The 26904-nt window shown below is 39.8% G+C and overlaps 2 protein-coding genes across 7 annotated transcripts in view; one reads left to right on the forward strand and one right to left on the reverse strand.

The window, feature by feature from the left end:
• The window catches only part of CMSS1 (cms1 ribosomal small subunit homolog), a 382810-nt gene that overhangs the window by 12098 nt on the left and 343808 nt on the right, over positions 1 to 26904 (reverse strand). For 5 of the 6 annotated variants that reach the window (XM_004272614.4, XM_049710075.1, XM_033433322.2 and 2 more), the window contains 5 exons: positions 23097 to 23185; positions 8046 to 8117; positions 5847 to 5976; positions 2336 to 2395; positions 459 to 561 (listed from right to left, as the gene is read on the reverse strand). In XM_004272614.4, coding sequence (XP_004272662.1) covers positions 459 to 561; positions 2336 to 2395; positions 5847 to 5976; positions 8046 to 8117; positions 23097 to 23185 — 454 coding nt within the window. The remainder of the gene's footprint in view (positions 1 to 458; positions 562 to 2335; positions 2396 to 5846; positions 5977 to 8045; positions 8118 to 23096; positions 23186 to 26904) is intronic. The other variant, XM_049710072.1, reaches the window with a different exon arrangement.
• LOC101285356 (lysine-rich coiled-coil protein 1-like) lies at positions 20031 to 21158 on the forward strand. The gene has a single exon (XM_012534060.3). The coding sequence runs from the start codon at positions 20484 to 20486 to the stop codon at positions 21156 to 21158; it is 675 nt and encodes a 224-aa protein (XP_012389514.1). The 5' UTR covers positions 20031 to 20483.

A 26904-nucleotide genomic window follows, 5' to 3' on the forward strand; every position in this document is an offset into this window, starting at 1 on the left:
TGATCCTTTAGAATGATTATTCAGATCATGTGTCTTCTCTGCTCAAAATCCTCCAATGGCACTCCATGTCAGGGCCTTTTGTACCTATGTCCCCTCTGCCTGGAACACTTTTCTTCCGGATATCTGCTTAGCATTCTCATTCACTTTGTTTAAGTCTCTGCTCATAGGTCAATCTCCTAAGAGGCTTTCTGTGACTACCCTTTTAAAAGTAGCCCCCATCTTTTTCTATCCATTTGCCATGCTTTATTTTTTTTCCTACATAACTTATCACTACTTGACATTATAATGCATATTTATTTGTTTATTGTCTGCCTCCCTTACTGGAAAGTAGGTTCCATGAGCGAGGGGACTCTGTATATTTTATTCATTGCTGCTCTCCAGCATATAGAACTTGTCAGCTCGGCACATATCAGTTACTCAGAAAACAGTTACGAAATGGAACAGGTGAAGCTTCCAACCTAATGAGCTCCAGGGCTCGGATGGCAGAGCCACAGATAATCAGCATCAGGACCGATTTCTTCTCACAGTGGTTTTTCCGAAGTTTCACCCATTTAGGGCAGACTGAAAAAAGACCATGAGAAAAATATTACCCTAAATATAGCAAAATAAAGCCTCCAAAGTTGAATATCCCCCAATTACTTCTTTGTTATTGCTTAAGTAAAATAAAATATGAGCACTGTTTAGATTCTATTCTCTGGTTATTCTAGATATTAAACTAAAATGAAATATCATTAACTTACACCACAAAACATATAATATGCCAAGTAGCTAAATATGACCACTTTTAGGACTAAGTTTGTACAAAAATAAAAGAAAAGGAAAATTTAAAAAGTTTGTAATAATACAACATTTTGTATATTTTAATTTATGTTTGTTGTTTAAAGGCAGTGTTGACTAAACGGGAAAAGAACTGATTTAAAAATGCTACATTTGGGGCCTTCCCTGGTGGCGCAGTTGTTGAGAATCTGCCTGCCGATGCAGGAGACACGGGCTCGTGCCCCGATCTGGGAAGATTCCCCACATGCCGCAGAGCGGCTGGGCCCATGAGCCATGGCCACTGAGCCTGCGCATCTGGAGCCTGTGCTCCGCAACGGGAGAGGCCACAACAGTGAGAGGCCCGTGTACCGCAAAAAAAAATAGATAAATAAAATAAAAATGCTACATTTTAGGGACTTCCCTGGTGGTACAGTGGTTAAAAATCCACCTGCCAATGCAGGGGACACAGGTTCGAGCCCTGGTTCGGGAAGATCCCACATGCCACGGAGCAACTAAGCCCGTGCGCCACAACTACAGAGCCTGCTCTCTAGAGCCTGCGAGCCACAACTACTGGGCTCACGTGCCACAACTATTGAAGCCCACGCGCCCAGAGCCCATGCTCTGCAACAAAGAGAAGCCATCACAATGAGAAGCCCGCGCACCGCAAGGAAGAGTAGCCCCCGCTCACGGCAGCTAGAGAAAGCGTGAGTGCAGCAACAAAGACCCAACGTAGCCAAAAATTAATAAATAAATAAATAATGCTTCGTTTTAAAGGGACACTCAGCATAAGATATAAAATGGAAATGATATTAAAATAGCAAACATTTACTAAACACTGACACTGTGCTATGCACTTTACATAACTTTTTTAGTTCTCATAATCCATTGAGATTGATTCCATTATTACCTACATTTACATTTGCTGAATTTGAGGCTAAGAAAGGTTTATGAACTCAAGCTGAGTGTCATCAGAATTGGTTAGAATTTGAAAAAGGAACGTTAAATCACCATCTCTAAACTATTTCATTGTTGGTCACAATAAATGACTACCTAGCATGAATAATCTAGTTATTACTGCCTACATTCAATCGAAAAGATCAAATTAGATTGTCTGTGCAATAGCCATGGTCTGAATTCTGAACATGGGAACAGAATTTCAGAACCTCAGAGATGGGTTCAAGATCACATAGTCCAACTTCCTTGTCTTTCAGATAACAAAATAGAGTCCTGGAGGAGTCCTCAGTGACTTGTGCCAAGTCAAATAGCAAATTGATGGGGTACCTGCAACTAGAACACTGAGAATTCTCTGGATTCCAGGAGCAATACTTCTAATGTGTTGTAAAACAAAAACAAGACCAAAACCCAAATCCCCAATACCAGAGAGAAACAAGAATAAATTTAAATAAATAAAAATTAATATAAAGATGGACCTAAAAAACCTTCATTTAAAATCCATTTAAGATGGAAACTTGATTTTAAATGAAGTTTTAAAAGTTTTTATTTTAAAGAGATACATCTAATGTTTTAATGGAAATAATAAAACTTGATGAATAATTTTTTAAAAAATGAGTTTACTTACTTTCTTTTAGATATGATGAAAGACTGTGAGTCAAATCATTGGCCTTGAGGAAGCAGGAGTCTAGAAATACGAGAAACATGCTTTGTAGAGGATTTCGCAAACACATACTCAAAATAGATTACATGTGAATGGTGTATTCTTGAATAGGTTGTACAACATTAATGAATTGGGGACTCATATATTTTAAAGTTGTCTAGCATTTAAAACAACAGCAGCAGCAACAATAAGTAAACTTTAAACTATCCATCATTTCTTAGAGTAGTGAAACAGAAGCTTGTATCATTCAATGGACTAATGAAGCATCTTTATTTTCAAATCCATGGAATAGGCAATATACAAAGGCAAAGCTGAAATAGCTAACAAATCTATGTGGAGATGCTCAAACTCGTCATCATAGAAATGCAAATTAATACAAAATGAGATAACACTTTGCACACACTTTAGAATGGCAACTGTTAGAAAGATGTATATACCAAGTGTTGCTGAGAACGTAGGATGATGGAAACTCTTTGTGAACTGTAGGTAGAGGTGTAAAGTGGTATCGCTATCCTGGATGGTAGTAAAATTAAGGTGTTTATACCCTATGACCCCAGGATTACATTCCTGAGTAAATAATGGAAAGAAATTCTTGCGTAGTCTGTAAAGAGACATACTCAAGTATATTCATACTAGCATTATTTGTAATATTGGGGAACTAGAAGCAACCTAAAGGTCCATATCGGAGAAAATGGATGAGCAACATGTGGTCGATGAAATCATTGGAATACTATGTAGCATTTTAGAAGCAATGAAGTAGATGTACTTAAAGCTATACAGGTATCTTGAAAAAGTGCCAAGTGAGGAAAGAAACAGAATGAGAGGTTCAGCACAACATCATTTAAATAAATTGCAAAATGTATGCACACGCAACAATATGATATATTTTAAAAGAACATATGCATATTTAAAAAGGTATAGTAACATTATGCCATGGAGAAAGGAATTTGGAGTGTGGATGGGGAAAAGCGGGAATAATGCATCAAAATACAACATTAACATAACACAGCACAACAACATAATGAAAGAATGGAACGGGCTACAGTAAAACATAGGAGCCTTGCTCAACCAACAATGATCATGGTCTAGCAATTATGTAGTATTATTAACTCTGTACCTAAGATGTATAAAAAAGCAACATAATGTTTAGCATCCTAATTCATTATAGCAGAAGAAGTCTGTCTATAAACATAGCAGTGTGTTAGGGAGTAAACTATTACTAAATTAAATGAAACTTATGCTGTGCCCCAGCATATATAACTCACAATATGTGAGTAACCAACTTCAAAGATGTTGCCCCCTATACTGTTGTTGAGCCTTTGATGGTCTTTAAAACTGTAATCTCCCAAGCCTGGGTATGACCAGACTCACCTGGAGAACTTTACAAAAAATACAGATTCCTGGAATGGACTCCCCCTTGCTCAATGAGTCAGAATTCCTTGGGGCTGGGCCTGGGAATTTACTTTTTAAGTTCCTGGGTGATTCAGTTGCAGCTAGCTTACAGGCATTTAGCACTGATCTAAACCACACTGCAGCTCTCAGGAGGACAGCTGAGTTAGCTCTAAGTGATTCCTGCCTCAAAACTCTAATTAAGTTCCCATGTGTATGACATTAACAATGTACATGCACAGTATTAATTGAAAAGACATGTTGCTGCCCTACAGACACAAACAACTTCAAACCACAACCAAGTTAGACACTCAGCAAACTAAATAGGAACAATATTTTATTACTTATATCCATCTTGTATTTATGCCCCTTCCTGAGACTGTTCCAGATAGCCCATGGCGTGCCCCTCCTCTCAAATAACAGAGACCTCCTCTGTGTCCTTGGTCCTGACAGTGTAGTGATGGGTGTTTTCTCTAAAACCTTCCTATGATGCCTTTGTTCACTGTGGCTCAGAATGGCCTAATTTCTTAACTGAAAATGAAAACCTGTTCCTTTTGGCTATAGCAGTATTTTTAACATATTTTAAACATTTTCCCCTCAGCCAACCATGACCACACATTCTTGCCTAACTATATTACTGCACTCTAATGATGATATAATATAATGTAAACTCAGTATGGAACTCAAATGACTCCTTAAAGGCTTTTTCTTCTGACTTTTGACTAGCAAATTGCAATGTTCCATGAGGTTACAGAGTAGCAGTGGTCCCATTATCTTACAAGTCCTTATTCAGGTGAAGGTAAACTCTAACAAAGAACTAGAAGGGAAAATTGACCACTGAGTCAGAGTAAAATCAAACTTCAGTTAAACACTGAAGAGGCTTTGTTATAATACCTGGTTCCTGAGGATAGAAGAGCCAGGACCTAGCTCTCCTCCTGAGGAGCTGCTGTGCTGAGAAGAGCGGTTTCTAACTGCTGTTGGGCTTTCTGATCTCAGTAAGCAGAAAACTCCAGAACTCGCTCATGTGGAAATGAGTTCCTTCAATTCCCTAAAGAGTATTCCTTTTGGAAAAGGAACAGACAGGGGTACTGATGTCTCCAACCCAACGTGCATTTAAAACACACACACACACACACACACACACACACATCATTTTATGAAAGAATTATAAAAATTCAGGGTATGGGATGTTTTTCAGCTTCTCAAGCCTCTAGAAAGCATAAAGTTGTAATGGAAAAAGGAAATCAAACTACCCTTGACTTTTTCCAAAAGCAGTGTTAGATATCTCTAGTAGTCTATATATAGAGAGCTCATCTGAAGCAGTGGTGCCCAAACCCTCTGCAGTTTGATTTTATGACATCTTTTCTTCAATCTCTGTGCAAAAGAGTTACAGGTTATACCATTATTTTGAAATTAATTAAAATTGGTTTTTAAAATAATTTTCCAATATCTTTTAACTTAATTATACATATCTAAGGCAGTAGATCTCAAATGATAATAGGCTTAAGAATCATACAGGGCTTCCCTGGTGGCGCAGTGGTTGAGGGTCCACCTGCCAATGCAGGGGACACGGGTTCATGCCCCGGTCCGGGAAGATCCCACATGCCGCGGAGCGACTGGGCCCATGAGTCATGGCCGCTGGGCCTGCGCGTCCGGAGCCTGCGCTCTGCGGCGGGAGAGGCCACAGCAGTGAGAGGCCCAAAATACTACCCTAAAAGCAAAACCATGACTAGATATCCATGATAAGGGCAACAACAAAACTAAGATGCTATTAAAGCTAAAGTTTTTATCTATAAAGGATGAGTAAATTAATTATCTATACTTTTGAATGTGTGCTTTATCTTTTTTAAATTTAACTTCTATCCTCGTTAGAATTCTTATTCATTGAAGAATCTGTCCAAAAAAATGTACACCCATTACCTTTTGAATAAAAATTACAAATCCTTCTATTAGACTGAACGAATACCAGTTAGCATCTGAATGAAGAAATCATCCAACAGTTAAAACTATTAGGTTGAGGAAAGGAGTACTAGCACGTGGAAATATATTAATTAGAAGGAATAACAACAAGGAAGCCTGGCTGTACCTGGTAGGGTTAGTTCTTCTAATTCAATCACTGAGCGGTTGCTGCTATAATAGTCTTTCATCAGCTTCTGTAGGTCTTCAGGTGTCCCTGGTTTTGGCTCTGATTTTGCAAGAACATCAGTAATTTTCTTCTGATGAGAAAGAAGTAAAAATGGGAAGACAGATTTTAGGATGGCATTTGGCTTAGGATAGGTTGATTCCTCTGGCATTTAAACTGTAAGTAGGTTCTGTGATAGCCAAGTGTGAATGGGAGTTCTAATAAACACACTTGAGAAAACTTAAAAGATACTTCTTGGACATAACTACTGCTTTGAAAAATGAATGGATGATCTAAAAGACTCCTTGTAACTCTTGGTCTCTGCTAGGAGAACTAAAAATTTTGCAGGAGTCTATAATAGGTTACTATATTCTGTTAAAAGTCAATAAATCTTGTTGCTTGTGGAAACCTCCTTTTAAGCCTCAGAAAATGTGTATTCCTGGGAGAGTAGAATTTTGAGAATTCCTTGTGTAACCTGGTTCTTAAGGCACTGAGTCTCAGTTTGGATTTCTGGCATTAAAGTAAGAGTTGCAGGACTCATCTCAGCAAAGGAGGACACTAAATAGGGGCACCTGAGACCCTCAATTCTCAAGTCTTGGGAGAGACATCTTGAATTGGCCCTATGGAAAGCAGAACAGGATACTTTACAACATCTATTTTGATTTGGACTTATCTGTGTAGCATTTACTGAATGTCTGCAATGTACTAGGAATGCACAATTGTTCATTTAACTTTCATCATAAACTTCCCTTCTTATTTCTTCCTAGTATTTCACCAAAAATCCAGAAAGAGCCCTTCCTTGCCTTCTACCCCAGCTTTTCCCCCCTCCTTCCATACTATCTTCCTTTTCATACCACTGCCAAGAACGGTCAAAGTTCTGTCAAATGAATTAACTTTAAAAGAACACGTCATCCGTGGGCACATTTTAGCATGACCTCAGCCAAGGCTAAACTAGCTAGCTGGAGTTCTGACCTTGAACCCCAAGAACTTAACACTCCTGAAGGCCATTAGTGTCAAACTATCAAAGAGAAGTTAAAAGTCGTTTCTTTAAGGACGTGCCAAAACTCAGCCAATTTGGCATTTCCCATCCTCCTATTTGGCCATGTGCAGGCAAGGAAAACATATGCACACACACTCTGTTTTCTAAAAGCTTGCTGTTAAGTAATTGGTTTGAGTCCATCTTGTTTCCTCTAATCCCAATCGCATTTCCTCTGCTAACTACATCAGTAGACCTTTCTTGGCAGGGAGAGAATTACATTGCTGTTTTGCAACTGTGGTGGAAGGTCAAAGCTAACCACACTTTCGGGCTTCCCTGGTGGTGCAGTGGTTAAGAATCCACCTGCCAATGCAGGGGACACAGGTTCGAACCCTGGTCCACGAAGATCCCACATGCCACGGAGCAACTAAGCCCGTGTGCCACAACTACTGAGCCTGTGCTCTAGAGCCCACGTGCCACAAATACCGAAGCCTGGGTGCCTACAGCCCGTGCTCGAAAGCCCACGCACAGCAACGAACACCGAACGCAGCCAAAAATAAATAAATTAATTAAATAAATTTATTAAAAAAAAGCTAACCACACTTTGTTCAAGGCTGAGCCATAAGAAAGTTTGTATAGGAGCAACAGAGTTTTCCGTATGTTCACAGGCAAGTCTTAAAACGCAAGGGGAGCCTTTTGCTTTAAATTATCGTTTGAAATTAGAGTCAGAAATGCCTTATACTTACACTATTTCATCTGCTTATTATTTTCTTTTTATTAATACTTTAAGACATAAGGCTTTTAAAAAATGAAATGGGTAAGAAAAGAAGGTTGGTAAATTTCTTTTCTTGGACAGAGCCAGAGGGGCCAGAGGGCAGGAGAGCTCTGGGCCCCTTTTAGAATTAGAAATCCCTGTCTGACTTCTAACCACAGTGAAAACACAGGGTGGGTAACAAAGATGTTTGGTATCCACAAGACTGAAATAGGAATTAGAAGAATTTATTTTTAGCTCCAACAGAAACACTTATTACTAGTGACCTTAGGAAAGTCACCAAACCTCAATGAATTTTACAATTTTTGCATATCTAAAGTGGGGATTACAATAATTGCCTCATCAAAGTACACTATATAACAATGTGATAGAAACCATGTGGGGCTGTACCATTGTAAAAAATTATTAATATTACCTTTTTCCTCCTCCTGGTCTTGGTGGCATCTTCATTTGTTTCCTTTGGTTGTATCAAGAAACATTCTTTAGGCTATAAAGAAATGTAAATGAGAGAACTTTCATCTTAGCATGATGAAGTGTCAACTAATGGTATGAATCCCAAAGTATCAATATCTACTGTCATGCATGTATTCTTCAGAGTATCTTAGACAAAGAAATGTTGGAAAATCCACTGAAGGCTATTATGCAGGGGCCAAGCTGAGAGAATTTGTAAAAGTGAGAAAGTGCAGATGACTTAAGACTGGAAAATCTTTGAACAAAGGTCAAAATGTGTGATTAAGTGTATATATGTGTTTGAGGTGGTGGTACAGGGTATTATAGATGGAAGACAGTGGCTAGGTTTGGAAAATACAGGCAGAAAGAGATGTGATTAAAATTAAGATGTAAAGAAGTCTTTGACTAGAATGACTGGTGTTTCCAGGAACTAGCAATGTGCGAGTCTGTATTTCCAAGTCACTGACTTATCATTTTGTTATTCATTCCTTTCCTCTTCTCAATAGGCACAGAAAATCTGAAGTAGGATATATTTACTTATATTTTTATGAAACCAGCTGCACCAAATGTCTTATCTATAGTGACTACAAAATGAATGTTTCTGCTTATGGTCTGACAAAAGCCTCAACACCATGGCATCCTGAGTAATTGATTTTGCCTGTTGCCTTGACCCCTGGAGTACCCTATATAGTTTAGTGCTATTTTTACCCTAAGGATTTGTTTTTTGTTTTGTTTTGTTTTGTTTTAGTGTAGAAAAACAGGAAATTTAGACTAAGACCTTGATTTATAAAATAGAATGCTTCAGATTCCATATTTATTAATCATAGGCAGTTATATAAAATGTTTCCTGTATTAGATCTTTTATGCAACATTTTCAAACAAGTTGCCAAGTAAGACATAAAATATAAGTGAAAACTTATTCTGAGTTTTTTCTTGATTAAGTTTCCATTCCAACTAGAGAGTACTCAGTTTAAGCTGGTAAACTACTAACTAAAGCAATCTTGTCTCTACTGGCTCTGTTTAAAATGATTACAGATGAAGCTTTCTATTAAAGTTTCCAGATAGCCTGCAGATTAAGAATGTCTATGGCCTGAATCCAGAGAGATATAATACTATGTAATTTCTTCAAGACATGGGGCCAGGACCAGCAGTTTCTAGACTCTGTTTCAGTTATAGAGAAGTAGATTCAAAAGGCTCAGGATTAAAGTAATATGGGAATCTTGAAATTTCAGCTGCTTCTCAGTTAAAAGAAAAAACCTGCAAAGTACAATTGCATCATAGCTAAAGAAAATAGATATTAGGACCTCTCTTATTTAGAAAGTTAAGCTGTCTTGTGGATGCAGATACACGCTAATTTGATGCCAATTAGAAACTGGGCCAAGGCCACTAATATGTCACAGAAGCTGCCAGACAGTCATAAGAGTCCAATTACAGATCAAGCCAACATCAGCTCATGCTGCTATGGCAAAGGCCTGGATACAATTAGTATCACCCTAGATCCCTCAAGGCATACTTCAGTATCTTGTCCCCATTATGAAGGTTTTGGGGGGAAGCAGATGTAGAACCTGTTTCATTTTCTTATTTAGCAAATGGGGGTGCTCTCTAAGAGTATGTTCAATGTGCGGGGTTTGTATTTATGCCAGGTTTACAAAGCCAGTTAAACATGACACAAGTTAAATGTGGAAATGAGCTCAGTTATAAGGATATGGACTCCCCAATTCTGGAAGAAAAAATAAAAACACAATTCTGAATCACGCAAAGGAAAAAAGAAACATGCTTGACAACTGCTTTTGTCAAGATACCATAACAGGTTTACATGTTAGGTTCAAATTCTTACATCATCTTAAAGGAAATGCAGTATGATATTTGTTTTCTGGGAGCAGTCATTTTAGCTGGTTGCAGTAGGGTGCTAATGAAGAAGCAAGTTTATGGGGTCAATTTCCATAGAAGTGAGACTACTTTATGAAGAAATACAAAGCCCATAGTATTGAAAATTCCTAAACGTTGCCAGCTGCCTTACAGATGCTGATGTCTACCCTCAGAGAGACTAGGTAAGATGAGGAAGACTCAGGGTAGGCCAACTAACCATTTCTAGAAACTGATTCCAACAGTATCTGACTTTGGCAGTTAATAAGTAATGTCATTTCTTTATGCAGTGATTTTTAAATATGTACCCTGAGTATGAAGTTAAAGATTTAGAAGAATCACACTTGCCCAAAAATATACCAAAAAAAACTTATTAAGCTTTCAGTGAAGCAATGAATTGGGGCATGTTTTCAATTCCTTAAAGTGTCAAAAATTATGAGTCTTCTGGTTTTAACCATGGCAATTCATTTTCAAAACGCTACTAAAATGAAAATAAAGGAGGGACTTCCCTGGTGGCGCAGTGGTTAAGACTCCATGCTCCCAATGCAGGGGGCCCAGGTTCTATCCCTGGTTGGGGAACTAGATCTCACATGCATGCTGCAACTAACAGTTCACATGTCTCTACTAAGGAGCCCGCGAGCTGCAACTAAGGAGCCCACCTGCTGCAACTGAGACCTGGCACAACCAAATAAATAAATAAATATTAAAAAAAATTGAAAATAAAGGAAACTGAAAAAGATATAAGTCTATAAGGACGAAGAAACCAGGAGAAAGGACAACAGTAGTGGAGAGATTTCAACAACATTTTGGAAAATGGAAAGGGTTGAAACTGGATGGAAGCTATTTAGCATAGGGAGAGAGACATCTAGCACCTGGGTTTCTAGAGCGACAGATGCTAACAATAAGTGTGTCTGTTTCACCTGTTGGACTCTGAAAAGGTTCAGCAGTGGGTGGTACAAGGTACTACAGAGGGGAAAGGGTTTGAAAGAAAGAGACTGGTTGAAACTTTACGTTTAAAATGATTAGCCTCCCTCCTACACCCACCTGGCTATATCTTCTGCTCAGGCAGCCAAGCAACTATCCCATTACCGCTTCCTCTCATCTTGTTCTTCCTAACAGAAGACTGGAGATTTATGCTCTGGAGAGAATAAGAAGACCAAGAAGTCTAGCACAAGGAAGGCAGGGTAGAGGTTGAGGTTCATTTCCTTTTCCTGTCCCTGTTTCAGGATATTTCAAGAGAGGCTTATATAGTGTAGGCAGAACACTACTGAATTCTTCTCTGGAAAAATAAAATGGCCTAAGAGAAATGCCACAAGAGAGTGACATTTGGGGGTTCCATAGTAAATGTCCAGCTTTGTTATCATATCACCCTACCAAGAGGTCCACTAATTAACAAGCCCCACTTATGCACAAAAGTTTTCCATTAACTTTTTAGTGTGTCTCTCTTTAATATGAATAGACAGCTAAGGTTCATCAGACATCTAAGGAAAGTCTCCAACATCATAGCAAATAAACAAAAAAAAGAAAAAAGAACACTGAGGAAACAGAGACTGTACTTCAAAACAATTACAATTAATATTCTCAGAGAGAAGAGGGAAGAATTTTCAGCCATGAAACAAGATGCTATAAAACGAGGATGCTATAAAAAAGGAAAAAAAATTAAAAAGACATTTAAACCTTAAAACAAATAAGAAAGTTGGGGGACTTCCTTGGCGGCACAGTGGTTAAGAACCTGCCTGCCAATGCAGAGGACATGGGTTCAATCCCTGGTCGGGGAAGATCCCACATGCTGCAGAGCAACTAAGCCCACGAGCCACAACTACTGAGCCTGCACACTGCAACTACTGAAGCCAGTGCGCTCTAGGGCCCGCGTGCTGCAACTACTGAGCCCATGTGCTGCAACTACTGAAGCCCGCGCGCCTAAAGCCTGTGCTCCACAACAAGAGAAGGCACTGCAATGAGAAGCCTGTGCACTGCAACGAAGAGTAGCCCCCACTTGCCATAACTAGAGAAAGCTTGTGCGCACCAATGAAGACCCAATGCAGCAAAAAATTAAAATAATTAAAATAAAAATTAAAGAAAGTTGGAATAAAAATGTAGGAGGAAGGCTTGAAGATAAAGTAGAAAAAATCTCCCAGAAAGATGAAAAAATGATAAGAAAAAAGTGGAAAGAAAATTAGAGAATCAGCCCAAGAGAATCAACATGCCAATAAAAGGTATTATAGAAAGTAAGAGTCATATAAAACAGTGGGAAAGAAGTGAAAAAAAAATAATGTATGAAAAATTTTCCAGAACTGAAGGAAAATTTCTAGAACATGAAACTCCAAATTGAAAGCCCATTAAGTATACAGTACAATGGATAAGAAAAATAACCATGCTAAGGAAAATCACTGTGAAATTGCAGAACATCCTGGACAAACAAAAGATTCTAAAAACTTATGAAAAGAAAAACAGTAACATACAAAATGTCAAAGAAAAGAATGGTGGCAGACTGTGCAACAGCAGTAATTGATGCTTGAACTCAGTAGAACAAAGCCTTCAAAATTATGGGGAAAATTTATTTGCAAATTAGATTTTTTTTTCAAATTAGATTTTTATACCCAGCAAAATTATCAATCAAGTTAAGAGGAAAATTTTCAGATTTCAGTAAACATTCTCAGATATTTAAGATCTCAAAAAATTTACTTCCTACCCACAGATACTCAAGGCTCTATTCCAGCATAGTAAAGGACTAAATCAAGAAAGAGGATGACATAGGATTCAGTAAGTAGGGAGACCAATCCGGGAGACCACTGAAGGGGCAGTAAAGAGAAGTCTCAGTTGTTCAGCAGGCCTAGAGAATAACCAATTCAGAGTGGAACAAAAGTGTGGGGATCTGTAGGAAAGAACAATAACTGATCAATTTAAGCATATGGAAAATACTGTCCATGGGCATGTGGAAGAGATGTTGGAACATACGGGAGCAATTAACAGTAGGAACATAGCAAGCTAGGCAAGTGAAGAAATGAGGTAATTATTAATACCATAAAAATAAAGAGTTGTATAAGAAAGGAGGGATGATTATAGCTTCTCTTTTTCTCAGCACTGAACAGTGTTTCCATGGTCATAATAATGAAAGAGTGACAACTGTTTTAACCAAAATGTAATATTGTATCGGCAGAGGAAGTAGCAGTTGGAGAGGGAATAGGGCATAGGTGAGAGGACTATGTCCTCCTATGCTACCTCAGGAAGATAATCAGAAAGTGGTAAATCAAGAAACTGCAGTATAAAATATAAGGTAGCAAGTAAGAAAAACAGCTAAAGACTGATGGATTTACATGAAATCCTAGAAAAAGCAAAACAAATTTTGGGGGAGAAAACATCAGAACAGTGGTTGCCTCAGGGGCAAGGAGTTTGGAATGGTGATTAACAGGGAGGTGGCATGAAAGGATTCTGGGGTGATGGTAATGTTCTGTATCCTGTAGGGGTTTGTGTTACGGAGCTATATGAATTTGTCAAAACTCATTGAATGGTACATTTGACATTTGTGTATTTTATTGTATGTTAACTTCACCTCACAAGGAAAAAAAAAAGAACTTTAAAGTAAATATTGAGCTTTTAAAAATAATATGCATGCTGAAGCATCTGAGGGGAGTGTACTGATTTTGCAAATTACTTTGAAATGTGTCAAAAATAAGGTTATTGCTAGATGGATAGTGCCTGAACACACTGTTCAAAAATTTTGGACACAGTCACAGTTACATAAGAAATCCTTAAAGGGAACTCCCTGGCAGTCCAGTGGTTAGGACTCCATGCTTTCACTGCTGAGGGTCCGGGTTTGATACCTGGTTGGGGAACTAGGATCCTGCAAGCCCCACAGTGCAGCCAAATTAAAAAGAAAAAACAAAAGTCTTTAAAGAAATTAAAGGTGTGCCTCGCAGATTCTCTCAAACATGAGTCTAGGAAGCTTAAGGGGTCTTATCTTGTAATTGTCTCAGCTGAAGCCCAAGGTACAGAAGGGTTTATCTGGAAAACATTGTGGGTGTGACTTCTGCCTAATAGAGTAAATCCCCAGAAGAATCATAGGAGACCCACACAATTCTTTTTTTAAAATAATTAATTAATTAATTAAATTTATTTATTATTTTTGGCTGCGTTGGGTCTTCATGGCTGCATGCAGGCTTTCTCTAGTTGTGGTGAGCAGGGGCTACTCTTCATTGTGGTGCGCGGGCTTCTCATTGCAGTGGCTTCTCTTGTTGCAGAGCACGGGCTCTAGGCATGCGGGCTTCAGTAGTTGTGGCATACGGGCTCAGCAGTTGTGGCTCGCGGGCTCTAGAGTGCAGGCTCAGTAGTTGTGGCACATGGGCTTAGCTGCTCTGTGGCATGTGGGATCATCATGGACCAGAGCTCAAACCCATGTTCCCTGTATTGGCAGGTGGATTCTTAACGACTGCATCACCAGGGAAGTCCCCACACAATTCTTAAAGGAGTTATATATTCAGAAGCTGAGAGGGTCAGAGAGGAGCCCTCAGAATTCTATTATCAAGAAGCAAGCTGAAAGAGCTGCTTAGTTGCAAATACATGTTACCTTTCATTTAAAAAAAAAAAGGGAGAATGACTCAGAGGACAGAACAAAAACCCAAACAGCAGTGCCAAGAACCATAAGACCCTGGGCCTTAAGACTTAATCAAGAAACTCCTAACACTTTCTGAATGTTGTGGACCAATGACTCTTTGTTACTCCTATTTGAATAGAAATGCCTATAGACGTTATCCAATGCTTGCCTCACTGCTTGGTGTTGGGTATGTAGGGTGAGACAACTTGTCTCTTTAGTTTCATAAGTTGAGAAAAAATACACTCAAAGAGTTATACTTAAAGGTCTAAACCCGAGGAAACTTAACTGCACCTGGACCTGATCTAGACAATGAAATTCTGGACACCAAGCTCATGCTGTAACGTCATAAGATTTCTGCAAGCCTTGGGAGGGGCAAATATATTCTGCGTATGGGAGGGATGTAAATCACTGAGGCCAGAGGGCAGACTGTGGTAGCCAGATTACAGGATAGCACCAGTGATCACTATCTCCTGGTATTCATCCCCTCCTCTTGAATGTGTACCAGATTTACTGATCTGCTTCTAACAGAATATGGCAGAAGTGATGTGATGTCAGTTCTCAGATTAGGTTATAAAAAGACTGTCGTTTCTCTCTTAGAGGAAAACATAAGAAGAACACTCTTTGACATAAATCACAGCAAGATCCTTTTTGACCCATCTCCTAGAGAAATGGAAATAAAAACAAAAATCAACAAATGGGACCTAATGAAACTTAAAAGCTTTTGAACAGCAAAGGAAACCATAAACAAGATGAAAAGACAACCCTCAGAATGGGAGAAAATATTTGCAAATGAAGGAACTGACAAAGGATTAATCTCCAAAATATACAAACAGCTCATGCAGCTCAATATCAAAAAAACAAACAACCCAATCCAAAAATGGGCAGAAGATCTAAATAGACACTTCTCCAAAGAAGATATACAGATTGCCAACAAACACATGAAAGGATGCTCAACATCACTAATCATTAGAGAAATGCAAATCAAAACTACAGTGAGGTATCACCTCACACCGGTCAGAATGGCCATCATCAAAAAATCTACAAACAATAAATGCTGGAGAGGGTGTGGAGAAAAGGGAACCCTCTTGCACTGTTGGTGGGAATGTAAACTGATACAGCCACTATGGAGAACAATATGGAAGCTCTTTAAAAAACTAAAAATAGAACTACCATATGACCCAGCAATCCCACTACTGGGCATATACACTGAGAAAACCATAATTCAAAAAGAGTCACGTACCATAATGTTCATCGCAGCTCTATTTACAATAGCCAGGACATGGAACCAACCTAAATCTCCATCGACAGATGAATGGATAAGGAAGAAGTGGCACATATATACAATGGAATATTACTCAGCTAAAACAAGAAATGAAATTGAACTATTTGTAGTGGGGTGGATAGACCTAGAGTCTGTCACACAGAGTGAAGTAAGTCAGAAAGAGAAAAACAAATACCATATGCTAACACATATATATGGAATCTAAAAAAAAAAAAAGGGTTCTGAAGAACCTAGGGGCAGGACAGGAATAAAGACGCAGACGTAGAGAATGGACTTGAGGACATGGGGAGGGGGAAGGGTAAGCTGGGACGAAGTGAGAGAGTGTTGTGGACATATATACACTACCAAACGTAAAATAGATAGCTAGTGGGAAGCAGCTGCATCACACGGGGAGATCAGCTCGGTGCTTTGTGACTACCTAGAGGGGTGGGATAGGGAAGGTGGGAAGGAGACACACGAGGGAGGGGATATGAGGATATATGTATACATATAGTTGATTTACTTTGTTATACATTAGAAACTAACACACCATTGTAAAGCAATTATACTCCAATAAAGATGTTAAAAAAAAAAAAAGACTGGTTTTGGTCTTGAGTGCTCTTGTTAGTTCCCTCTTGGGTCACTCACATGGCCTGAAGGAAGCCATGGGCAATGTTGTGAGGCATCCCTGTGGAGAGGCTCACATGATGAGGGACTGAGGCCTGCCATCAGCCACCTGAATGAACTTCAAGAAGGGTTCCTCATGGTGGAGCCCCTAACGTCCAGCTTACAACTTGACTGACAACTGATGAGAGATGTAGAGCCAGAGAGACTGAACTTAGCCATGCCTGTGAGGTAACAGAAACTGAGATAAGGAATCTTTTCTGTTTTAAGCTACTAACTTTGGGGGTAATTTGTTATACAACAATAGATTAATACAAAGAGAAACAGAATTGAGACACCAGCATGGAAAGGAGGAAGGTAAATCAGAGTAAACAGGACACAGTTCTCTTTTCTCTTAATAAAGAATAATCTTGAAGAGTAGGAGAGATATGAAATGATCAATGTGAAAATAAAGAATTAGTAAGAGGGCTTCCCTGATGGCGCAGTGGTTGGGAGTCCGCCTGCCGATGCAGGGGACACGGGTTCGTGCCCCGGTCTGGGAAGATCCCACATGCCGCGGAGTGGCTGGGCCGGTGAGCCATGGACGCTGAGCCTGCGCGTCTGGAGCCTGTGCTCCGAGGCAGGAGGGGCCACAGCAGTGAGAGGCCTGTGTACCGCAAAAAAAAAAAAAAAAAAGAATTGGTAAGAAAATACAGTAGTGAGAGGGGTAAGTAAGGAGGGAAAGGGATAAGTACTCTTGCTGAAGATTCTTTTATGATCCAAGGAGATAACCAAAAGGCTAGCTTAAGAAAAAAAGAAGTCCAGTGTTGTCTCTGACGGGGAGAGGATGGGTCATGGAACCATTAAAAGGCTACTGACATCATGGAGACATCAATGAAAATTCACGAAATCCCTCATAAGGGATTATATTCTGGGAACCATAATTACAAAGTCACTAAGGCTGGCTCTGAAATGAGTGATGTTGAGGAGGGAAAAGGGTGATGCAATCTCTAGGAGTAGGGGAATTCATCATTTATTTTGGAAGCAGTATTTGGAAAAAAAAAAAAAACTACTGGCAAATCTTTATACTCACATTATTAAGGAGGCCAAGGATGATTGTTTAGATGTGAAATGGTTGCTAGAGATGATGTAGTTGCAAGGGTAGAAAACTTGTATAAAGTTATAAACCTGCTGCTTGAAATACTGGACAGATGGGAGGTGTGGACTCAGTAATAAAAATGTGAGGCCCAGCTATGGCAAAGGAGGGAACACCATCTAACTGGACACTCTCACCTGGTGATATGCATATTACAGCTAGCAGCATAATGCCAGGCAGTTCCTATGCAAGCATTAAAAAACAAAGCAAACAGGGGTTTCCCTGGTGGCGCAGTGGTTGGGGGTCCGCCTGCCAATGCAGGGGGTGCGGGTTCATGCCCCGGTCCGGGAGGATCCCGAGTGCCGCGGAGCGACTGGGCCCATGGGCCGGGGCCGTGGCTGCTGGGCCTGCGCGTCCGGAGCCTGTGCTCCGCGGCGGGAGGGGCCGCGGCGGTGAGAGGCCCGCGTACCGCAAGACAAAACAAAACAAAACAAACAAACGAACAAAAAACCCCTTCAAGAACAGCAAACAACTAAGCAAATTTGAAAAAAATTCAAAACTTAAATATAGTAAACAGTAATTTCTTTTCTTTTTTTTGATCCAAGAAAAAAATATGATTACTATTAAAAAACAAATACTTGGTCACATGTGCCAAATGAATCATATGCCTATGGCTGTGCTAGGTACCACAGTGAACACAAAAGAAACACTGTCCTCTGAGGTGCTTATGGGCTAGTTGGAAATGCAACCTCTATGTGCATAAACAACTACAGAAGGACTCAAGAAATGACAGTCGGGGGCTTCCCTGGTGGCGCAGTGGTTAAGAGTCCGCCTGCCGATGCAGGGGACACGGCTTCGTGCCCCGGTCCGGGAGGATCCCACGTGCCGCGGAGCGGCTGGGCCCGTGAGCCATGGCCGCTGAGCCTGCGCGTCCGGAGCCTGTGCTCCGCGGCGGGAGAGGCCACGGCAGTGAGAGGCCCGTGTACCACCAAAAAAAAAAAAAAAAAAAAAAAAAAAAAAAAAAAGAAATGACAGTCGGCCTGACAAAAAGGCTGTCCTTGGGGTGGTGAGATGAGTTCCAGATGGAGAAGAGCAGCGGGAGACAGGATGAGGAGGCCACAGAAGAGCCCAAGGGACTGTATGGTATTCGGGCTGGAGGAGAAGAGACTCCCAGGTCTAATGTCAAGGTGGGGGACCCTTCAAGGAGGGGCTGAAGGAGGGACAATGGTCACGGGGCTCCAAAAGGCGTCTGCGTGCAGCAGTGTCAGGGAGCCAATGGCTCACAGCTGGGACACAAAGGGTTGAGATGGGAAGAGGGGTAAGAAAGCTGGGATACCAGTCTAGTCATCCATTATTCCTTTTCACAAATGAGTGCCAGTTCGGGGAAGGTTCTGTGCCAGATGCAGTGGAGATGCACAGATGTGTACAGCATGGTAGGGAGACCAGAGAGGTAGATGGATAACACTCAAATAAGGCAGAGGGGCACAAGGAGGTTCCTGTGTGAATTCTCTGGCCAGGGCATGAGGATAGGCTTGTAGAGAGTGATAAGGGCACTGTGTCTACCTAGGACTTTGATTCTTTTTTTTTTTTTTTAATTTATATTTATTTATTTATTGGCCACTCAGCATGCAGGATCTTAGTTCCTGGACCAGGGATTGAACCAGTGTCCCTGAAGTGGAAGCATGGAGCCCTAACCACTGGACCACCAGGGAATTCCCAGGACTTTGTTTCCTTAAAGCAATTTGTTAGTGAAAGAAATTAGAGCAAGATGAAGGTGGTTAAAATGAGCAGTAAAATCTTTGCTGATTTTTTTTTCCTTGGCATAAAATAGCAATGGCATGCGACCAAGAAATTACTTGATGGCATGGTAAATCCAATTTTCCCAAGTTGAATGAGGAAGGACAGGTGGAAAGGGAAATGGAAGCAGTGTCATCCTCAGGGTGTGGCTTAAAGACAGTCAAGTGGGTCATCACTCCTGGTACCCATCTCTCTGAGCTTCAGGTTCTTTGTAAAATGGGGTCCCCCCTACTTCACAGGGCACCTGTGACGACTGAGTCATGGTGCCTTACACAGTGCCTGTGGTGAGTGTTCAATAAATCGTCTTATTATTGTTGAAACCAGGGCTGCTGAAAGATAGGTGAATGCTCATGGAAATTAAGAATGCATTTAACTTTCTCTTCCTCGATCTTTCTCCTTTCTTCCTGTGGTTCCCTGCCATTTATCTAACTTGATGGTTGTGGGAAAAGAAGACTCAAGTTGGAAGGAGGTAAAAAATAGGTGGAAATTCAGCAAGGCGAACGCTCTGCCAGTAAAAAGACAGTAAAGATGCAGGCTTGGGTGAGTTTATTGATGCAAATTTATTCTTTCACCAAAGAGTCCAGAAAAAGTGAAGAACAATCAAAAATAAAATCAAGGGATAAAGTAATAAAAAAGAAAGCCAGTGGGCTACAAAGAATATTTGGAGCAAGTGCAGTAGCACTCCTCACCGTTATGGCGGCGGTGCCGTCCAGTTGGCCGCTGGTGGTGGTGGCCACTTCCCCTCGGAAGGCCGGTCTCCGCCTCCTGCTCCCACCCTGCTCGCTCGGCGGCGGCAGCGGTGGTCCCTGCCTCTCTGCCTCCTCCACCTCGGCCTGTCCACTGGCGGGCGGCGTTGGCGCAGAGGGGGCCCCTGTCTCAGAGAAGGTACCACGTTGAATGAGCAAAGACTGAACTTTTTACAGATACCTTTTGTAAAAGGCTTATAAGGAGTAGTGCCGTAATTTGAATCACAATGGATTTCACATTATGAGGTGAATGGGAGCGGAGTATTGGACAAAAATAGATTTTTAAATCTCTGCATCACGGTTTTTAGCTCCTCAGTTGTTGCACAGTCTCACGATTTGGGAAAAGTTCATGCTAAAAAACTGAAGCAATCAATGGGTGAATATGATCAAATTTCTCCACCAAGTTCTCAACCTGTTAAGGAGAACTCCTTGTCAACCTAATGAAGCATTCAAAGACATGTGACTCTTTTCAAGATGAACTTGAAGATTACATCAAAGTGCAGAAAGCCAGAGGCTTAGAGCCAAAGACTTGTTTCAGAAAGATGAGAGAGGATTATTTGGAAACCTGTGGGTGCAAAGAAGAGGTTGATTCTAGACCCAGGTGTAGAATGTTTGATCAAAGACTCCTTTGTGAAACCGTCCAGACCTACCGAAGACCATGCAGTATTTCGCTAACAGTGGAAAAGTGGTTACCTCAGTGGCTAGCAGCTCATGACAGCAGGCTGAGACTGGACTCCCTGAGCTGCTGTCAATTCACCAGGGACTGTTTCTCAGGAAAACCAGTACCCCTGAACTTTAGTCAGCAAGAGTATAACTGTAGCTCATACAGTGTAGAATCTGGAGTTTACAGGCACCTCTCCTCAGAAAACAGTACCAGTGCCCGTCAAGCTAGTTATAAACAGATACATCAGAAGAGAAAAAGGCTCCCAGAGAAAGGCCGGGAAAAACGAGAGGAGGAGCGGCCCAAGCATAAGAGGAAGAAAGCTTGTGAGGAAAAAGATTTAGACAAATACAAGAGCATCCAAAGAAACAAAACAGAGGTGGAAACAGTCAGTACAGAAAAACTTAAGAACCGAAAGGAGAAAGAAAGCCAAGATGTAGCCTCTAAGAAATAGGAACTTAAGGGTAGTAAAGAGAAAAAGGAACAAGTCAAAGAAAGGAAGAAAAGGAGATGCTTTGGGACCAGTCTCTTCTTGGATTTTGAAGCTCTTGCATTGGTTCTCCTGAGGTTAAACTGAAAAAAGAGTTGAGGAGCTTGGTTTTACGATGTTCCTATCGCTCTTTTCACGTGAGAAGGTACAAAGGCTAAGTGAACAGAAAACATTTAGTGTGCTTGCTCTCCAACATGGAAATTACTTTTCCTCTTTTCTAAAATCATTACTACATTTTTCTTATACATAATGTAATTTCCCTTAACGAGAGTGGCTCTGCTTTAATTCATCAAATTGCTATGATGGTGGAAGTATTTTTCCCTTAGGACATCATTTATTTTAAACTGGAGGATTAATAGGCTTTACAGAATCTATTTCTTGACTGGGTTTTAGTTTGGGGTGGGTGTTTTTATATTCATTAGTTTTCTCTGTGAAGCAGTTTAGATTGATTTTTTTTCCTTTGTTAGATCTAACTTGCAGTATATTTTCTATATTGGAAAGTGGAAAATGACATACATTATAATAAGCTTAAGTTACATACAGTTTTAAACGTTTCAAGGAGTCTTGATACAAAATCAGTTTATATTCTGGAAATGTTTATAATATAATAAAGTTCTAATTTCTACAAAAAAAAGAATATTTGGAAACAAGTTCTGCAAGTAGGCACTGATTAGAGGCAGAGGTCAAAGAAGGCATGACTATGGTATGGTCAGTGGAGTTAAGTGAGGTAAAATCAAACCCCATCTTTGTGAAATAAATTGAAAAGCTACAGATGTTAACCTGTAGATCTTAGAAAGAATGGTGCAAACTAAAATTGATACAGGGCCTTGGAGTTAAATATTTAATGTCTAGAGAGAAAACCAAGACTGATTATACATTAAATACGTATATCTTGCTGCATTCCCCACCTCACAAAGAAAAAATAATGAATAAAATAAAAGACTTGAAGTATATTTTACTATAAGAATTATCACTTCAGTGCTTACTCTTTGCCAACCACAGTTCAAAGAGCTTAACAAGTGTTAATCATTTAATCCTCACCCGTAACCCTGTGAAGAAAATACACGTATTATCACCACTTTACCAATACGGAGACTGAGGCACAGAGAGTTTAACTTGCCCAAGGCGTCACAGCTTGTAGGTAACCAAAATGCTAAACTGCTTCCCACAATTATCCTGAGCCTGGTCACAAACTTTGGGTCACAAAACTCTAGTGGAATGTGTTTAGGGCCACCTACAGTAAGAATAAGGCCACATATGTTACTATGAAGAAGATGGTAACTTTGGACTGACAGTTAGATAGTCCTTTAAAAAATCACACATGGTTACCAATTAGGTCTCAGGGACAATAATGTAAGAAAGGTGCAAATGGATGTGAGTGGCCAGCAAGAAGATTAAAAAGGCAATAAAAGGTCCTAAGTCCAAGGAGCAAAGTTTATCAAATGGCCACTTGTGGTAATACAAAGGTGGCAAATCCCCAATAAGAATTCACACAACAGACATGATGCTAGATAGACATGAAGGCCTGGGAGCCTGCTCACAGCATGTCTTGATACTGTAATAATGCATTGGTGTGGGGGTAATCTTGCATATCTATGCTATTTGTCTTCTCCTAGGAACTATACCCAAAGAATAAAACTGGGTCTTTGGTAAAAATGTAATACAAGAATCTAAGATATCATTATTGTAAAATATATTTATATTGTAAAAAAAATATTAGGGGGAAAACTAGACCTTGCTGGTTTGTAATTAATGAAGCATGGCTCTTTCAAAGGCAGAGAAGGTAAAAGCTTCCCTCAAATCCCACCAATAACTGGTATTGAAGCACACGGAATGCTGTAGAGGGGTAGAAGAGGCTGATTTCAGAGCCAACAGCTGTGACTCTCCCACAGTGACTGTCACCTGTTCGGTTTTCTTTGACAGGGCAGGAACTGGAGCTCTCTCCTGCTGCATCATTGCTGGGTCTCCTCCTCCTTCACCATCTGATGCTTCTAGGAAACATAAAGTTTAAAAATGAGAAAAGCACCTCTCTCTTTCTTTCTCCCATTGCTAGTGTAATCTTGGTACCATCTTTTTAGAAGGTTCTATCCCTTGACTCATTAATTTCACCTCTAAGAAGCTGAATTTAAGGAAATGATCCAAAATGAAGACAGAGATTTAAGAACCAAGGTGGCAGTGTTATTTATAAAACTGCAAAAATGAAGATTATTCAGATGTCTAAATTTCAGAATGTTTAATTATGGAACACTCACGCTGATTTTACAGATATTAAACTCCCCATTTTCAGATAAGAAAGTTGCTGCTTAGAGGGATGAAGTAATTTGCCCCAGGTCACACACCTGGGAACCCTATTTGAGTCCAAAGTCTTCCCCACAAGTGATACTGCCTGCACTGAGAACCAGCCAGCTCTTGATGCCAGTGTGCTGGCTCCAGGGGTAATGTTAAGAGAGTGGGACAGCAGGATTATAGATCATGAGAAATTCTTAATTTGAATTTATAAAATCTTTCAACACTGGAAAAAGTAAATATACTCCAAGAACCAGGAAAAATAAAAACTTTAATAATTTTTCTGTTAAAAAGCTCTTTTAAAGAAACATGGCAACCATAAGTTTCTTACTTCCCATAATGCCATACTGTCTTCCAGATTTTAGTGGTTGTTCTCTTTGAGCACATTTTTGAATCTTTGAAAGGCTTTACTCACTCCCTTTGAGTTTTTCGGTATATCTCAAAGCCCAAAATGTGAATTTGTGAGTAATATTGGTCAGAATTCATATTTAGGTACAAATTAACTAGTTTGGTAGTCCTGAGCTTTTCAATGTTTACATACTATGATGGTTAATTTTATGTGTCAACTTGATTGGGCCACAGGGTGCCCAGATATTTGGTCAAACATTATTCTGGATGTTTCTGTGTAGGTGTTTTTGGTTGAGATTAACATTTGAATGGGTAGACTGAATACAGTAGATTTCCCTCCCTAATGTGGGTGGCACTCATCTAATCAGATATGGCTGGAACAGAACTAAAAGCATTAAAGAAGAAGTAACAACTGACACTGCAGAAATACAAAGTATCATGAGAGATTACTACAAGCACCTATATGCCAATAAAATGGACAACCTGGAAGAAATGGACAAATTCTTAGAAAGGCACAGCCTTCCAAGACTGAACCAGGAAGAAAGAGAAACACGAACAGACCAATCACAAGCACTGAAATTGAAACTGTGATTAAAAATCGTCCAACAAACAAAAGCCCAGGGCCAGATGGCTTCACAGGCAAATTCTATCAAACATTTAGAGAAGAGCTAACACCTATCCTTCTCAAGTTCTTCCAAAATATAGCAGAGGGAGGAACACTCCCAAACTCTTTCTATGAGGCCACCATCACCCTGATACCAAAACAAGACAAAGATGTCACAAAAAAAGAAAACTACAGGCCAATATCACTGATGAACATACATGCAAAAATCCTCAACAAAATACTAGCAATTCGAATCCAACAATACATTAAAAGGTTCATACACCATGATCAAGTGGGATTTATCCCAGGGAGGCAAGGATTTTTCAATATCCGCAAATCAATCAGTGTGATACACCACATCAACAAATTGAAGGATAAAAACCATATGATCATCTCAATAGATGCAGAAAAAGCTTCTGACAAAATTCAACACCGATTTATGATAGAGACTCTCCAGAAAGTGGGCATAGAGGGAACCTACCTCAACATAATAAAGGCCATATATGACAAACCCAGAGCAAACATCATTCTCAATGGTGAAAACTGAAAGCATTTCCTCTAAGATGAGGAATAAGACAAGGATGTCCACTCTCACCACTATTCTTCAACATTGTTTTGGAAGTTTTAGCCACAGCAAGCAGAGAAGAAAAAGAAATAAAAGGAATCCAAATCGGAAAAGAAGAAGTAAAACTGTCACTGTTCGCAGATGACATGACAGTATACAAAGAGAATCCTCAAGATGCTACCAGAAAACTACTAGAGCTAATCAATGAATTTGGTAAAGTAGCAGGATACAAAATTAATGCACAGAAATCTCTTGCATTCCTATATACTAACAACGAAAGATCAGAAAGAGAAATTAAGGAAACACTCCCGTTTACTACTGCAACAAAAAGAATAAAATACCTAGGAATAAACCTACCTAAGGGGCAAAAACCCTGTATGCGGAAAACTATAAGACACTGATTAAAGAAATCAAAGACGATACAAACAGATGGAAAGATATACCATGTTCCTGGATTGAAATAATCAACATCGTGAAAATGACTATACTACCCAAAGCAATCTACAGAATCAATGCAATCCCTGTCAAATCACCAATGGCATTTTTCACAGAACTAGAACAAAAAATTTCACAATTTGTATGGAAACACAAAAGACCATGATAGCCAAAGCAATCTTGAGAAAGGAAAATGGACCTGGAGGAATCAGGCGCCCAGACTTCAGACTATACTACAAAGCTACAGTAATCAAGACAGTATGGTACTGACACAAAAACAGAAATATAGATCAATGGAAGAGGATAGAAAGCCCGGAGATAAACTCATGCACATATGGTCACCTTATCTTTGACAAAGGAGGCAAGAATATACAATGGAGAAAAGACAGTCTCTTCAATAAGTGGTGCTGGGAAAACTGGACAGCTACATGTAAAAGAATGAAATTAGAACACTCCCTAACACCATACACAAAAATAAACTCAAAATCGATCAAAGACCTAACTGTAAGGCCAGATACTATAAAACTCTTAGAGGAAAACATAGGCAGAAGACTCTATGACATAAATCACAGCAAGATCCTTTTTGACCCACCTCCTAGAGTAATGGAAATAAAATCAAAAATAAACAAATGCGACCTAATGAAACTTAAAAGCTTTTGAACAGCAAAGGAAACCATAAGTAAGATGAAAAGACAACCCTCAGAATGGGAGAAAGTATTTGCAAACAAAGCAACTGACAAAGGATTAATCTCCAGAATATACAAGCAGCTCATGCAGCTTAATACCAAAAAACAAACAAACAACCCAATCCAAAAATTGGCAGAAGACCTAAATAGACATTTCTCCAAAGAAGAAATACAGATTGCCAACAAACACATGAAAAGATGTTCAACATCACTAATCATTAGAGAAATGCAAATCAAAACTACAGTGAGGTATCACCTCACACTAGTCAGAATGGCCATCATCAAAAAATCTACAGAAAATAAATGCTGGAGAGGGTGTGGAGAAAAGGGAACCCTCTTGCACTGTTGGTGGGAATCTAAATTGATACAGCCACTGTGGAGAACAGTATGGAGGTTCCTTAAAAAAACAGAACTACCATACGACCCAGCAATCCCACTACTGGGCATATACCCTGAGAAAACCATAATTCAAAGAGTCATGTACCCCAATTGCAGCACTATTTACAATAGCCAGGAGATGGAAGCAACCTAAATGTCCATTGACAGATGAATGGATAAAGGAGATGTGGCACATATATACCATGGAATATTACTCAGCCACAGAAAGGAACGAAATTGAGTTATTTCTAATGAGGTGGATGGACCTAGAGTCTGTCATACAGAGTGAAGTAAGTCAGAAAGAGAAAAACAAACACCGGATGCCAACACACATATATGGAGCCTAAAAAATGGTACTGATGAACCTAGTGGCAGGGCAGGAATAAAGACACAGACGTAGAGAATGAA

This window comes from Orcinus orca, chromosome 5 (genome assembly GCF_937001465.1).
Source record: "Orcinus orca chromosome 5, mOrcOrc1.1, whole genome shotgun sequence".
In the NCBI taxonomy this organism is placed as follows: domain Eukaryota; kingdom Metazoa; phylum Chordata; class Mammalia; order Artiodactyla; family Delphinidae; genus Orcinus; species Orcinus orca.